The 13,334-nt window shown below is 31.7% G+C and overlaps 1 protein-coding gene across 1 annotated transcript in view; it reads left to right on the forward strand.

The window, feature by feature from the left end:
- Positions 1 to 13,334, forward strand: part of LOC134701795 (protein artichoke-like) — a 45,050-nt gene that overhangs the window by 16,020 nt on the left and 15,696 nt on the right. The window contains exons 7-10 of the mRNA XM_063562916.1: positions 4,657 to 4,734; positions 5,429 to 5,563; positions 6,948 to 7,097; positions 12,001 to 12,066. Of these exons, the coding sequence (XP_063418986.1) occupies positions 4,657 to 4,734; positions 5,429 to 5,563; positions 6,948 to 7,097; positions 12,001 to 12,066 (429 nt within the window). The remainder of the gene's footprint in view (positions 1 to 4,656; positions 4,735 to 5,428; positions 5,564 to 6,947; positions 7,098 to 12,000; positions 12,067 to 13,334) is intronic.

The following is a 13,334-nucleotide window of genomic DNA, read 5'->3' on the forward strand; positions in this document are numbered from 1 at the left end:
CTGAAGATTGTACTTTGATCTATAATAGTTTACTTTTACAAATTGGATCTCTTAGTAATTGTTCCATAAGGTTCCATACCAAATAAAGGAAAGTCCGGATACATTTTTTTAAATTCTTGCTTTTTACCGTTTGCAAAAAGGAGGCTAAAACAATACTGTTATCATAATTTTAAAGTGGTTAAATTCAAAGTCTTGAATTATCAAGTTCTTTGTTATTCTGAGTCTATGCAGTTGTTTAGATTTTGGATATTGGGCCTAGTTTTTAATAGATTTCGAAGAATTGGTCCACATTGAGGTTCAAAGGTTCCAACATTAAACTTTGTTTCAATCTCCAAAAAGTATATTTCAGAGATTCTTTTATATGCCGAATCGAACTTCATATTCCGATTTTTAATTTTGGGACAAATTTTCAAATTTGTTCATAATCAACAATTTGGATGTTGAACAATTTAAATTTGATGTGACTGTCATATAAGTGAGATTTTATGCGCTTTAAAACCATGTACAATTCACCATATTCTACATTTGAAAATGCCTGTACCAAGTCAGGAATATGACAGTTGTTGTCAATTCGTTTGATGTGATTTATTATTTGATTTTGCCATTTTATTAAGGATTTTCCGTTTTGAGTTTTCCGCTGAGGTCAGTATTTCTGTGATTTTACTTTTTAAAGATGAATGACTGATTTTTATATTTGTTAGTTCTAATACAACAGTCATTTTGTGTCAGAAAATGTGTTATTTCAAAAATGTAACACAATCCAAATTCAGAAAACAACGAATAGACATTGTAAATAGAGTCATATCTGAAAACAGCTACAGAATTAAATTTAGTCATGTATGTATGTTTTTTTTGTATAAATTTAGTTTGAAATTAACTGTTCATTATTCGATATTTTGAAAACAAATATTAGTTTATATCTTATAAAATATATAAAAAAAAAAAACTTGTATTATAAAGGAATGATATTCCATAAATTGTATTTTTCGTTCTCGGTTTATTTATCATACAATCAATATTTGTCACATAGATTGACTGTATGACTAAAATTGTTTTAGAGAGCTGCATGGTAACAGTATATCACAAATTTCAAAAGGCGTATTTGAAGATTTGAAAGAACTGGTACATTTGTAAGTTGTTATCTTTTAGATTTCAGCTCCTATAAAGATATTTGTCATTAAACAAAAGAATTGTCAACAAGTTTAGCAAATTCAATGTAACTTTCATCTTAAGTGTAAAAAAATTCCTACAGTAATATTAATAAGACGTATTTCCTAGTGATATTCAGAAATACTAAAAAATGATCTAGTAAGTAGAAAATAAACTGACAATGCTAATGCTAAAAACAGACAAACAGACAAAAACCAGTACAAAATACACAATATAGAAAACCAATCAACACGAACCCATTATAACAGATCTTCTCCACATGGTAATAATTCTAATTCAGAATGTCACGTTTGGGAAAAAGGGACGGATTTGTATTGATTACCAATAGAGCTTATTCTTTGTCATCTGTGAAATGTATATTTCATAACGGCCTACCAACTCATGATTGCTTCCGTAACATTTAAGATTTCACGATTGCAACTCCACAACTAATAGATAATTTTTAGCAGGTTGGGGACAACACGCCAAATGGGTAACTATTCCCCAAATGAGTAACAATCCTATATTTGAGTAATCATTTCATAATGCTAATAACTAAAAGTTTAAAAAATGGATCTTTTTAGGTAAAATGGCACAAATTTATAGAAAATGGAACAACTTCTCCCAAAGAACTATATTTTTATTATGGGTTTAAAAAAAATTAGAAGCGTAGAAAATTGTCAATTTTTTTAATTTTTCATAGGATTGTCTCTTCTCAGTAAATCAAGATAAGGATAATCATCTTTTGAAAAAGTTGCTGCATTTTTTATGAATATGTGCCATTTTAAGAAAAAAGACTCAGTTGAGAAAATTTTGTCTTTTAGCACTACAAAATGATGACTCAAATGAGGGATTGCTACTCATTTAGGGAACAGTTCCCCATTTGATGGGTTGTCCCCAACCTCTTTAAGAAGCTTCCTTGTTAACAACTATATAAAGGAATTTATGATTGGAGTTGAAATTCCCCGATCTCATATCTACTGAAATATTTGTACTCCGTATGATGCTCTGCATGAAAATTGCTACACAGATATATTAACAAATCACAATTAAACAGGCGAAATAATCTTTTTATTGGCTCCATTTGTTACTGAAGTCGTAAGTTTATAATTTGAATGGAATTGTATGTTCATTGTAAATGTAAACAAAATTATGTTTTTATACTAAACAAATTTGATAGGAAAAAATGATTCTGTAATTATTTGTCTTAGATGGTTTTAACAAATATTTAAAAATAAATTCTTTTAGGGACCTTCATCACAACAAATTGGAAAAACTGACCTCTGAATCTTTTATTGACCTTGAAAAGTTGATTGAGTTCAGACTCCACAGCCAGACGCCAGCAATGACCACCATTATGTTTGATTCTATGATCAATATTGGTAAAGCTTTAAAATATCTGTGAGTATTCAAGGAGTTAATGAGAGCATTTCGCGTTCCAAAAATGTATAGACATATTATATACGGAATTATTTAAAAATAATAATCTTATTAATTCGATTGTTTTTATAGAAAGGGTTCTACCAATGAGAAAATGTGAAGTATTGCACCGTAACCAGAGAGCATAATTCTTTTTATAAAACACACGTTTTCTCCTCTTTGATGAAACCTAAGATCCCTGCGCTAAAGAATCACATGTATTTCGATATGTCAACCGCTTACAGTAAGCAATGTATTCGCTAAATGAACTACCTCATCCAAGAACCGGTAGCGATGTTACAAGTCAGCGCTTTCACTGGGTTTCGTGTTGTTTATTCTTTAGTTTTCTATGTTGTGTCATGTGTAATACTGTTTGTCTTTTTCATTTTTGACCATGGCGTTGTCAGTTTGTTTTAGATTTATGAGTTTGACTGTCTCTTTACTCTCTTTACTTTTACTGAATGATATTTTTTTCCTAGCTAAACTGTAGCGGCTTTTTTTAGTATCTTCAACATTATACATGTACCAAGGGAAGCAAATCATCACAGCGCAATAAGAAATTTATAATTTAAAAAAATAATATTTAAGAATTGAATGCTTCTTTTTGTAACTTCATTGGGGTGTAAAAGCGTTGGCCGGTGTACATTTTCTATGAAGAGCGGACGTGCTTCGTTCTAAAAATTTGCGCACGGCCAAAGCTTTAACAATCCTATGCAGTTACAAAGAGAAGCATTCAATACTTATAATAACATTTTTTTAGCTTGGATCATGAAAACACAATTTTTATCAAGTTTTTATTTAATCTAATTGTGCACTTTATTGTGGGACCTCGTGTCAACATGAGTGGTAAATTTTATTTTGTAATGCAAATGCGAGATTGCAGTGTATAAAAAAAGAAGATGTGACATGATTGCCAATGAGACAACTATCCACAAGATACCAAAATGACACAGACATTTTATCACAACTATAGGTCACCGCACGGCCTTCAACAATGAGCAAAACCCATTCCGCATAGTCAGCTATAAAAGGCCCCGATATGACAATGAAAAACAATTCAAACGAGAAAACTAACGACATTATTTGTATAAAGAAATGCACGAAAAACAAATATGTAACACATAAACAAACGACAACCACTGAATTACAGGCTCCTGACTTGGGACCAGCACATACATAGATAATGTGGCGGGGTTAAACATGTTAGCGGGATCCCAACTCTTCCCTTACATGGGACGATGTTATAGCATACATACATCTAATGTAATTATTATTTGTTGAAATAATCATTTACAATCTCATTTGGGGAAATACGATGAGAGTAAGACTGGCGGTTTTAAGGCTACGTTGTCATTGTCAGCAATTTATTTAAAATTTTGACAAAGTAAGGGGACCCACTGTATAAATAAATGACATTTTATATGTATTTCTTTCCCATGAAGATTTTTGCCCTGTGCACTCAATTGATGGTTTATTGACATTGGAATAACATTAACTACCAATTTTCCTGCACCAGATGCGCATTTCGACAATACATGCCTCTAAAGTGATGCTCGTGGCCAAATGTTTGAAATCTAAAGCTTATTTAAAAGATGAAGAGCTGTAATCCAAAAGGTCCAAAAAGTATAGCCAAATCCGTGAAAGGAATCACAGCTTTGCATAAGGGAGATGCATTACTTAATTTAAAATGATTTCTAACATTTTGTAACACCTAATTTTAACAGCACCAAAAAATCAACGAATTTTCATGCCACTACCGAAGTACTGGCTCCTGGGCTGGTGATACCCTCGTGGATCTTTTGTACAGCTTACGTATTAAAATTCGATTTAAATAAATACAAGAGGAACTATGACTTCAGATAAATGACGATTTTTGTATGCTGATTTATTTACATTGACATTTTTGTTTCCGCCGAATCACTGCCCCTGTTTCTTCAGTCTTTGTTGATTGGCTGTATTTCATTGTTTTGCATATTTCATATGTTATAGAATTCCCACTTCATTTATACAGTACTTTCTGAACTGTACTATCAAAATTGTTTACTGGCAAGACAAATCTCTGTCAATAAATAATTATATATATTTCAGATTCATTAGTCAAAATGGATTTACACATTTACCACACCAGATTTTTATGGAAGGAAACTTCACTGAACTTATAGAATTGTGAGTTTTATATCAGGGGTTGATACTATGAAATTCAACCTCAAAATATTGAAGGTAATATGGTATTAATTGTAAAAGACTATCGGCTTTTTTTATGCAAAGAAGTATAACAAGATTACGCTCTGGCACCAAATCTATAATTAAAGAGAAAATAAAATTTTAATTCACCATCATCTCAATTCCAAGATATATAATGGTTCTTTAATTGTCAATTGAAAGACCTTAACACGTGCTGTTAGGTTTAACAGTCTTCAAATCACCTTTTTGCTTTGTGAAATATATTTTTTTCTTACCAATCGAACAATCTGTTACGGTATTTTTTTTACCAACATTAATACTTTCAAATATAAAGTTTAGACATAATCATTTTAGTGAGGATGGTGTTCACGAGCAATGAAAAATAACAATTAGTTTTTGATAATTTCTTTAATATAATTAAAAACTTGAGGATGTTTCTCAGCCCCCCACCCCCCAAATAAAGACCAGTTGGATTGTAGCTAAGAATTACCGTCAGTACTGTATAAACACATGAATTTGTGTTCGTGTCGTATTATCAGATTACTCTAAATTTCCTATTATTAATAATTGATAAATTACCAAATTTTCTCAGATAAATGTTTTGATAACATGATTATTTTAAATACTTATATCTTGAATGAAAAAAATATTCTCATTTTTTTCCATTTTTTTGCAGATATGCTGAGAACAATCTTATTAGAAATGTAGCAGAGCTGGAAGAGAGAGCGTATGGAGTCAAAAGAAGACCAATTTATCTCCAGAAAAAACAAAATTTTTCAGCTTTTACCACAACTCCTAATATTGTCAAGTTGTAAGTTTAAGTAATAATAGATACCTCCTAAGTCTTTCCCCACGTCTTCGAAATACTTGAAATGTGACACATATGTATCAAATATTGTTCTTAAGTGTATGTGCAAGGACGACGATACAATGTAAAACAAAATTTAAATGTATTTATTGAATTTTGGTTGTTTTTAAATTACCCTTCTTCCTTCTACGATTTTAGAAAGATATAGTCAGATGTCAAAAGTGTTTCACCAATTGCAAACATCGATTATATATTTAATATACAGAAGTGTGCTCCTAACAAAAATAACTGCTCCAACAAAGTTATGAGGAGGACAGAATAAAAATTGACACTCCGTAAATTTTACCGACACCATCACGAATTGTTTTATATAGACGATTTCTCGTTGCCCAAAATACTAAGGACATTTTTACCACGTTTTAGATTGTGGTTTGTCATTACGTCGTCTGATCTTATCATGACCGATCGTGACTTATTCCCGATTGTGACTGTTTTGCTGAGTGTGAATTCGCATTGCTATAAAACGTGTCACGATACTTTTCACTCCATGTATTCATGTATTTAGTTTTGATGTTATATTTGATATTCTCGTCGGATGTTTTCAAATGTTTTAACTTTCGAAGATGTAAATCTTATTTTTTTGATGTATCCGTGTGTTATATGGTAGAGATAATTAATCATCCAGTTCATGTATTAGATGTTATTTTGGATCAACGAAATTTACACGATATATTTGGTCTACAGTTTGATTCAGAGGAAAAATAAAGGCAACAGTAGTATACCGCTGTTCAAAACTCGCAAATCTATGGACAAAAAACAAAATTGGGGTAACAAACTAAAACTGAGGAAAACGCATCAAATATAAGAGGAGAACAACAACACAACATTAAAATGTAACAGCCACAGAAACGGACTCAGCATTATACAAAATTATGAGAATAATATATAACACTGACAAAGCTAGATAATACAATTATGTATCTAATTTCTACCAAAATTTTTATATTAATTAGTATTGTATTTTCATTGTTATAAAAAATATGTTATATAAGTCTTAAAAATCCAACAACATGCCACTAACCTTATAGATATTTCACTCTGAGGACAGAAAAGAAAAAATAACATTCCTTTAAAAGATTTCATTTGATTACTTTCCTTCCCCTTTTCTATAAATGTAAAATATAAGTATTAATGTCTTAATTTTGTCAGGGAAAACAGACCCAATCTTACACCTAAGTTAAAAAGCAAAAGGATAACTCTTTTCATTTAACATATTAACAATGAACTTACATTAATAGATTGATAAGGTTTGATAAATGTATTCAATTTTTATACCTCTCTGTTATATAACTATGTTTTTTTTAAATAAACATAATTTTCCTTACAGGTATTTACAAAACAATTTGATAGAGATGATAAACAATACAGATTTCTGTGGACTACAGGGTTTAGAGTTGTTGAATCTACAAAGCAATGTATTGAATGAGACGCATATTCAGGAGGAAGGGTTTAAATGTTTACCTGTAATGAATGATTTGTGAGTTATTTCGTTAAGATTGCATGATATGCAACAAAACCTAATTGTTACTGACTTGATATCTGATATCCCAATGCTTATAACTAGCTTTGCGATATACAAATGACACGGGTTATGTTCTTCTCATATATGTTATGATGGTGTGATACTAAACCCCTCTCGCGAAGGATTGTGCCTGATATTTGTATGATGAAAACATAATCTTTCAATCAGTTTAATTGAAGTCTGGAGCTGGCATGTCAGTTAACTGCTAATAGTCTGATGTTATTAATGTATTAATGTCATTTTGTTTATTTTCTTTGGTTACATCTTCTGACATCAGAATCAGACTTCTCTTGAACTGAATTTTAATGTGCGTATTGGTATACGTTAACTTTTCTGCATTAACTAAGGGTATAGGGGAGGGTTGATACCTCCTCAACAACCCGGCCGCAGTTTTTGGCCTTCGTTAGTCTTGTATTATTTTAACTTTTAGTTTCTCGTGTACAATTTGGAGTATAGTATGGCGATCATTATCACTGAACTAGTATATATATTTGTTTAGGGGCCAGCTGAAGGACGCCTCTGGGTGTGGAAATTTATCGCTGCATTGAAGACTTGTTGGTGACATTCTGCTGTTGTCTGCTCTATGGTGGAGTTGTTATCTCTTTGACACATTCCTCATTTCTATTCTCAATTTTAAATTAGAGTACATTGATACATTCTATACATCATATCTAAGGACATTTTATAAAACTTATCAATGAAATATATGCTCAGACATTCAAGTCACAAAATGATATTATACAATTACAAATCCCTAAATTTTGCCAAATACAGCTGATATCATCGGGATATTAAAACTCCACCGGCAGTGACATCGACGAAGTTGTTGTAAAAAACTCATCATAAATACCAGAAATTAAATTTTTATTTACGCCAGACTCGCGTTTTGTCTACCAATGACCAATTAGTTTCGCTCGAATCTTAAAAAGTTACAAAAGGCCAATAAAATACGAAGGTGAGGAGCATTCAGGATCAAAATTCCCTAAAGTTTGCCAAATACAGCTAAGGTAATCTGATCCTGAAGTAGAAAAGCCTGAGTATTTCAAAAATCATAAAAGTTTTGAAAACAGTTACTTTATAAATATGACCATATCAATGATAATGAATGTCATCACAGAAGTTTTGACTACTGTTGTGGTGATAAACTCGGGGAATTAATTTCAACCAGCAGTGGCATCGACGCATTGGTGGTAAAAAACTCATCATATATACCAGGATACAAAAATTCATTTACTCAAGACGCACGTTTCGTCTACAAAAGACTCATTAGTGACGCTCGATTCAAAAAAGTTGAAAAGGCCAAAATGAAGTACGAAGTTGAGGAGCATTTAGGATCAAATTTCCTAAAAGTTTTGCCAAATACAACTAAGGTAATCTATTTTCTTAGATAGAAAAGCCTTAGTATTTCAAAAAATCAAATGTTTTGGTAACAGCTTATTTATAATATATTTTCCCAGACCAAAAAACTTTCGCTACAGTTTTCAATTCCTGATTCCAGATAAAATATATATGATAATTGCTCATTTGTTGACGTTATGTATTGGCTTGTATGGGAATTTTGTAGAACATTCACATTTCTTTTTGTAAATATGCCATGTACATTATTATTGCACCACGTTTTTTCTTTCAATATGTTTGTGTTATTCTTTTTCTCCATATTAGTTGGGTTAAAAAATTAGAGACACATTTTCTTTGAAATAGTCCGTTTTTATGTATGTTTGTGTTTGTTTTTGTAGCAATTCAGCGTTTCTGTGATTCTGTTCTTTAATTAATGATGTGTTTCCCTCGGTTTAAATTTGTGACCTGGATTTGTTTTCGTCTAACCGATTAATGACTACAGTTGCCTTAACTTGATTTTTATATTACAGAATCTATTTACATTACTAAATTCTGGTTCACACTTGTATGCCCATACTATGATAAAGATTTTACACATATTAAAGTGCATATTATAATACAATGGTTGCACACATTTATGCATATGTATTGCATTTTCTTACCATGCCTTAAAAACATATTGTTTTTATATTTTCAAGAGACCTTCGAAACAATCACAATATGCAGCATGTACCAGTTGCTCTGACAACACACGAGAGATTACCTTCCATTCATACACTACGCTTAGAAAATAACATTATATCCATCCTACCATCAGAGACTTTTACTAATGTTTCTACCCTTATAAATTTGTAAGTTTATAGAGGTTTTAGAATAATTCATAACTTAACACATTTTATATACAGCTGTTAAATTACTGTGGGCTTTATGTTGCCATGGAAAGGACTTTGGCTTTTTTTGTCCATGACAGGTTGTAACAATTATATATATTTCACAATGGTTTATTTGAAAATATACTGCGTGATTCAAATCTGTCTGTCTACCTTCTACTTCAATCGCAGTATAGTATATCGTAAACAGACATAAACAGACTAGTTAACTGTTGTTTACAAACATCCAAACAAACATAGCAGGCAAGTTTATTAAAGGTTGCTCTGCATGCCTTTTTTTTTTAGATAAACTGTAATACAACCATTAATGAGTTATTATTAATAATCATCCTTTATTTTTGAAAGTTCTGTCATTTTCTATATTAATTCTGATCTTACATTATCGCTTTAAATTAGTACATCTGAATAAACAAAAACAAATAAAGTTATTTTCAGTCTTTCAGTCAATTTTCAGACTCTCCTACTTCCTTATAATCAGTTCAGACACCTTGCTTACAATAACTAGAGGCTCTAAAGAGCCTGTGTCGCTCACCTTGGTCTATGTGCATATTAAACAAAGGACACAAATGGATTCATGACAAAATTGTATTTTGGTGATGGTGATGTGTTTGAAGTTCTTACTTTACTGAACGATTTTGCTTCTTACAATTATATCTATCATGAACTTTGCCCATTAGTAACAGAGAACTATATTTGGTAAAAATTAACATAAATTTACCAAATTAAATGAAAATTGTTAAAAATTGACTATAAAGGGCAATAACTCCTTAAGGGGTCAATTGACCATTTTGGTCATGTTGACTTATTTGTAGATCTTACTTTGCTGAACATTATTGCTGTTTACAATTTATCTCTATCTATAATAATATTCAAGATAATAACCAAAAACAGCAAAATTTCCTCAAAATTACCAATTCAGGGGCAGCAACCCAATAACCGATTGACCGATTCATCTGAAAATTTCAGGGCAGATAGTTCTTGACCTGATAAACATTTTTATCCCATGTCAGATTTCCTCAAAATGCTTTGGTTTTTGAGTTATAAGCCAAAAACTGCATTTTACCCCTATGTTCTATTTTTAGCGGTGGCGGCCATCTTGGTTGGTTGACCAGGTCACGCCACACATTTTTTAAACTAGATACCCCAAAGATGATTGTGGCCAAGTTTGGATTAATTTGGCCAAGTAGTTTCAGAGGAGAAGATTTTTGTAAAAGATTACTTTAATTTACGAAAAATGGTTAAAAATTGACTATAAAGGGCAATAACTCCTAAACGGGTCAACTGACCATTTTGGTCATGTTGACGTATTTGTAGATCTTACTTTGCTGAACATTATTGCTGTTTACAGTTTATCTCTATCTATAATAATATTCAAGATAATAACCAAAAACAGCAAAATTTCCTCAAAATTACCAATTCAGGGGCAGCAACCCAACAACCGATTGACCGATTCATCTGAAAATTTTAGGGCAGATAGATCTTGACCTGATAAACATTTTTATCCCATGTCAGATTTCCTCAAAATGCTTTGGTTTTTGAGTTATAAGCCAAAAACTGCATTTTACCCCTTTGTTCTATTTTTAGCCGTGGCAGCCATCTTGGTTGGTTGACCAGGTCACGCCACACATTTTTTAAACTAAATACCCCAAAGATGATTGTGGCCAAGTTTGGATTAATTTGGCCAAGTAGTTTCAGAGGAGAAGATTTTTGTAAAAGATTACTTTAATTAACGAAAAATGGTTAAAAATTGACTATAAAGGGCAATAACTCCTAAACCGGTCAACTGACCATTTTGGTCATGTTGACTTATTTGTAGATCTTACTTTGCTGAACATTATTGCTGTTTACAGTTTATCTCTAACTATAATAATATTCAAGATAATAACCAAAAACAGCAAAATTTCTTCAAAATTACCAATTCAGGGGCAGCAACCCAACAACCGATTGACCGATTCATCTGAAAATTTCAGGGCAGATAGATCTTGACCTGATAAACATTTATACCCCTGTCAGATTTGCTCTAAATGCTTTGGTTTTTGAGTTATAAGCCAAAAACTGCATTTTACCCCTATGTTCTATTTTTAGCCGTGGCGGCCATCTTGGTTGGTTGACCGGGTCACGCCACACATTTTTTAAACTAGATACCCCAATGATGATTGTGGCCAAGTTTGGTTTGATTTGGCCAAGTAGTTTCAGAGGAGAAGATTTTTGTAAAAGTTAACGACGACGGACGACGACGACGACGACGGACGACGACGGACGACGACGGACGACGACGGACGACGCCGGACGCCGGACGCCAAGTGATGAGAAAAGCTCACTTGGCCCTTCGGGCCAGGTGAGCTAAAAAACGATCGATTTAAACTGTTCAGTAGATTTTATATACCTCTGTACAAAAACAGCATGCTGGATTGTCTGAAAACAGTACAGACTTAATCACCAATACTACTTATACTGCAATCCATAAGTCTTAGAATTGACCGAAAGACTAAACTTAACTAAAACACTCACTGCTTAGACTTTTAAGATATGCATAAGATAAAAGATGAAATTAATTTACTAGTTTTAAGATTTGAAAACAATGTGCCTAATTTTAAAATGGAAATAATGAACTGATTTTTATTTTGTAGATATCTTCAGAATAATCAGATTATAGCTGTTGAAAACAACACCTTTCCTGCACAACTCAAAATACTGTAAGAACTTGAAACAGTATGCTTCTCTAAATACTTGAGTTTGAAAGAAAAAAAAACCCATCTTTTACTACATCTCTTTTTGTTTGTGCTACTGTCTCAGTGATATTTGATAGGTATCTCCTTTTATGCATATTCTATTGTATATTTATAATACAAGAAATGTACATTTATTTAAAGATTGTCATTTAACTTTCATTTAAAAGTGGCTTACTATTTACACTGTATGTCCTTTTGAAGGCATGTCTTCATGACTACAACAAAGGAGTACATTACCTCCTTCATTAAATTACACTTTCGCATCTATCCAAAAAAATATATTTCTCGCATTATCAATTGGAAAATCACATGTTCAAACAAACACATGAAACGAATGGTCAACAAATGTCATTTCGGACTTGGTACAGGCAATTTCTAAAGCAGAAAACGAGGGATTAAACTGATTTCTTGATAGCTCAACCTTTCAATTGTATGAATAAAGGTAACAGTTGTATACCGCTGATCGAAACTCATAAATCGATAGAAAAAAAATCAGGTTACAAACTAAACCTGAGGAAAACGCATTAGATAAAAGAGAACAACGACAAAACATTAAAATTTGTAACACACACAGAAACGAACTAAGCATTAGACAAATCCTATGGGAATAACAAATACAGCATCAAAACTAAATACAAGAATTTAGGATAGAAAAGTTCCGTGACACGTCTTATAGAAATGCGAAGAAACATTGCCATATTATTCCATTATATTGACAACGATGTATGCACAAAACTAACAGACACAATAGTTTAAAAATCTCTATTGACACTTTATGTCCTGTTGAAGGCATGCATTTATGACTTTATCAAATGATGTCATTACCTCCATTTTAGAAATACACTTTCTCATCTATCAAAAATATACATTTCTTCATTTATTCAAATATTGAAATGTTTGTTTGCATGTAAAAAGGCTATTTATACATCAAAACCACTTATTCCTCATAACAAAAGCATATCTGAGCTTTTGGTTTTTTGATTTGATTACAGACTGTTCGTTTCTTCGGAGTTCAATTTTACTTTTTGAATGTTCCTTATTACGCCTCCCTTATAATATATCCTTAAATTCTTTTATCAGCTTCTTATTTACTAAAATAAAGAGATGTGTATTTTTCATAATTACTAGTACCATCCGATAATTTATATTGAGTTTTGTTCGTTTGTTTTTCTCTTGAATATGCATGCTATGATTGCCGTTGAATGTTAACCAAGCAACAATCCGCCATTGTT

The sequence above is a fragment of the Mytilus trossulus genome, unplaced genomic scaffold (genome assembly GCF_036588685.1).
Source record: "Mytilus trossulus isolate FHL-02 unplaced genomic scaffold, PNRI_Mtr1.1.1.hap1 h1tg000343l___fragment_1__unscaffolded, whole genome shotgun sequence".
NCBI classification, from domain to species: domain Eukaryota; kingdom Metazoa; phylum Mollusca; class Bivalvia; order Mytilida; family Mytilidae; genus Mytilus; species Mytilus trossulus.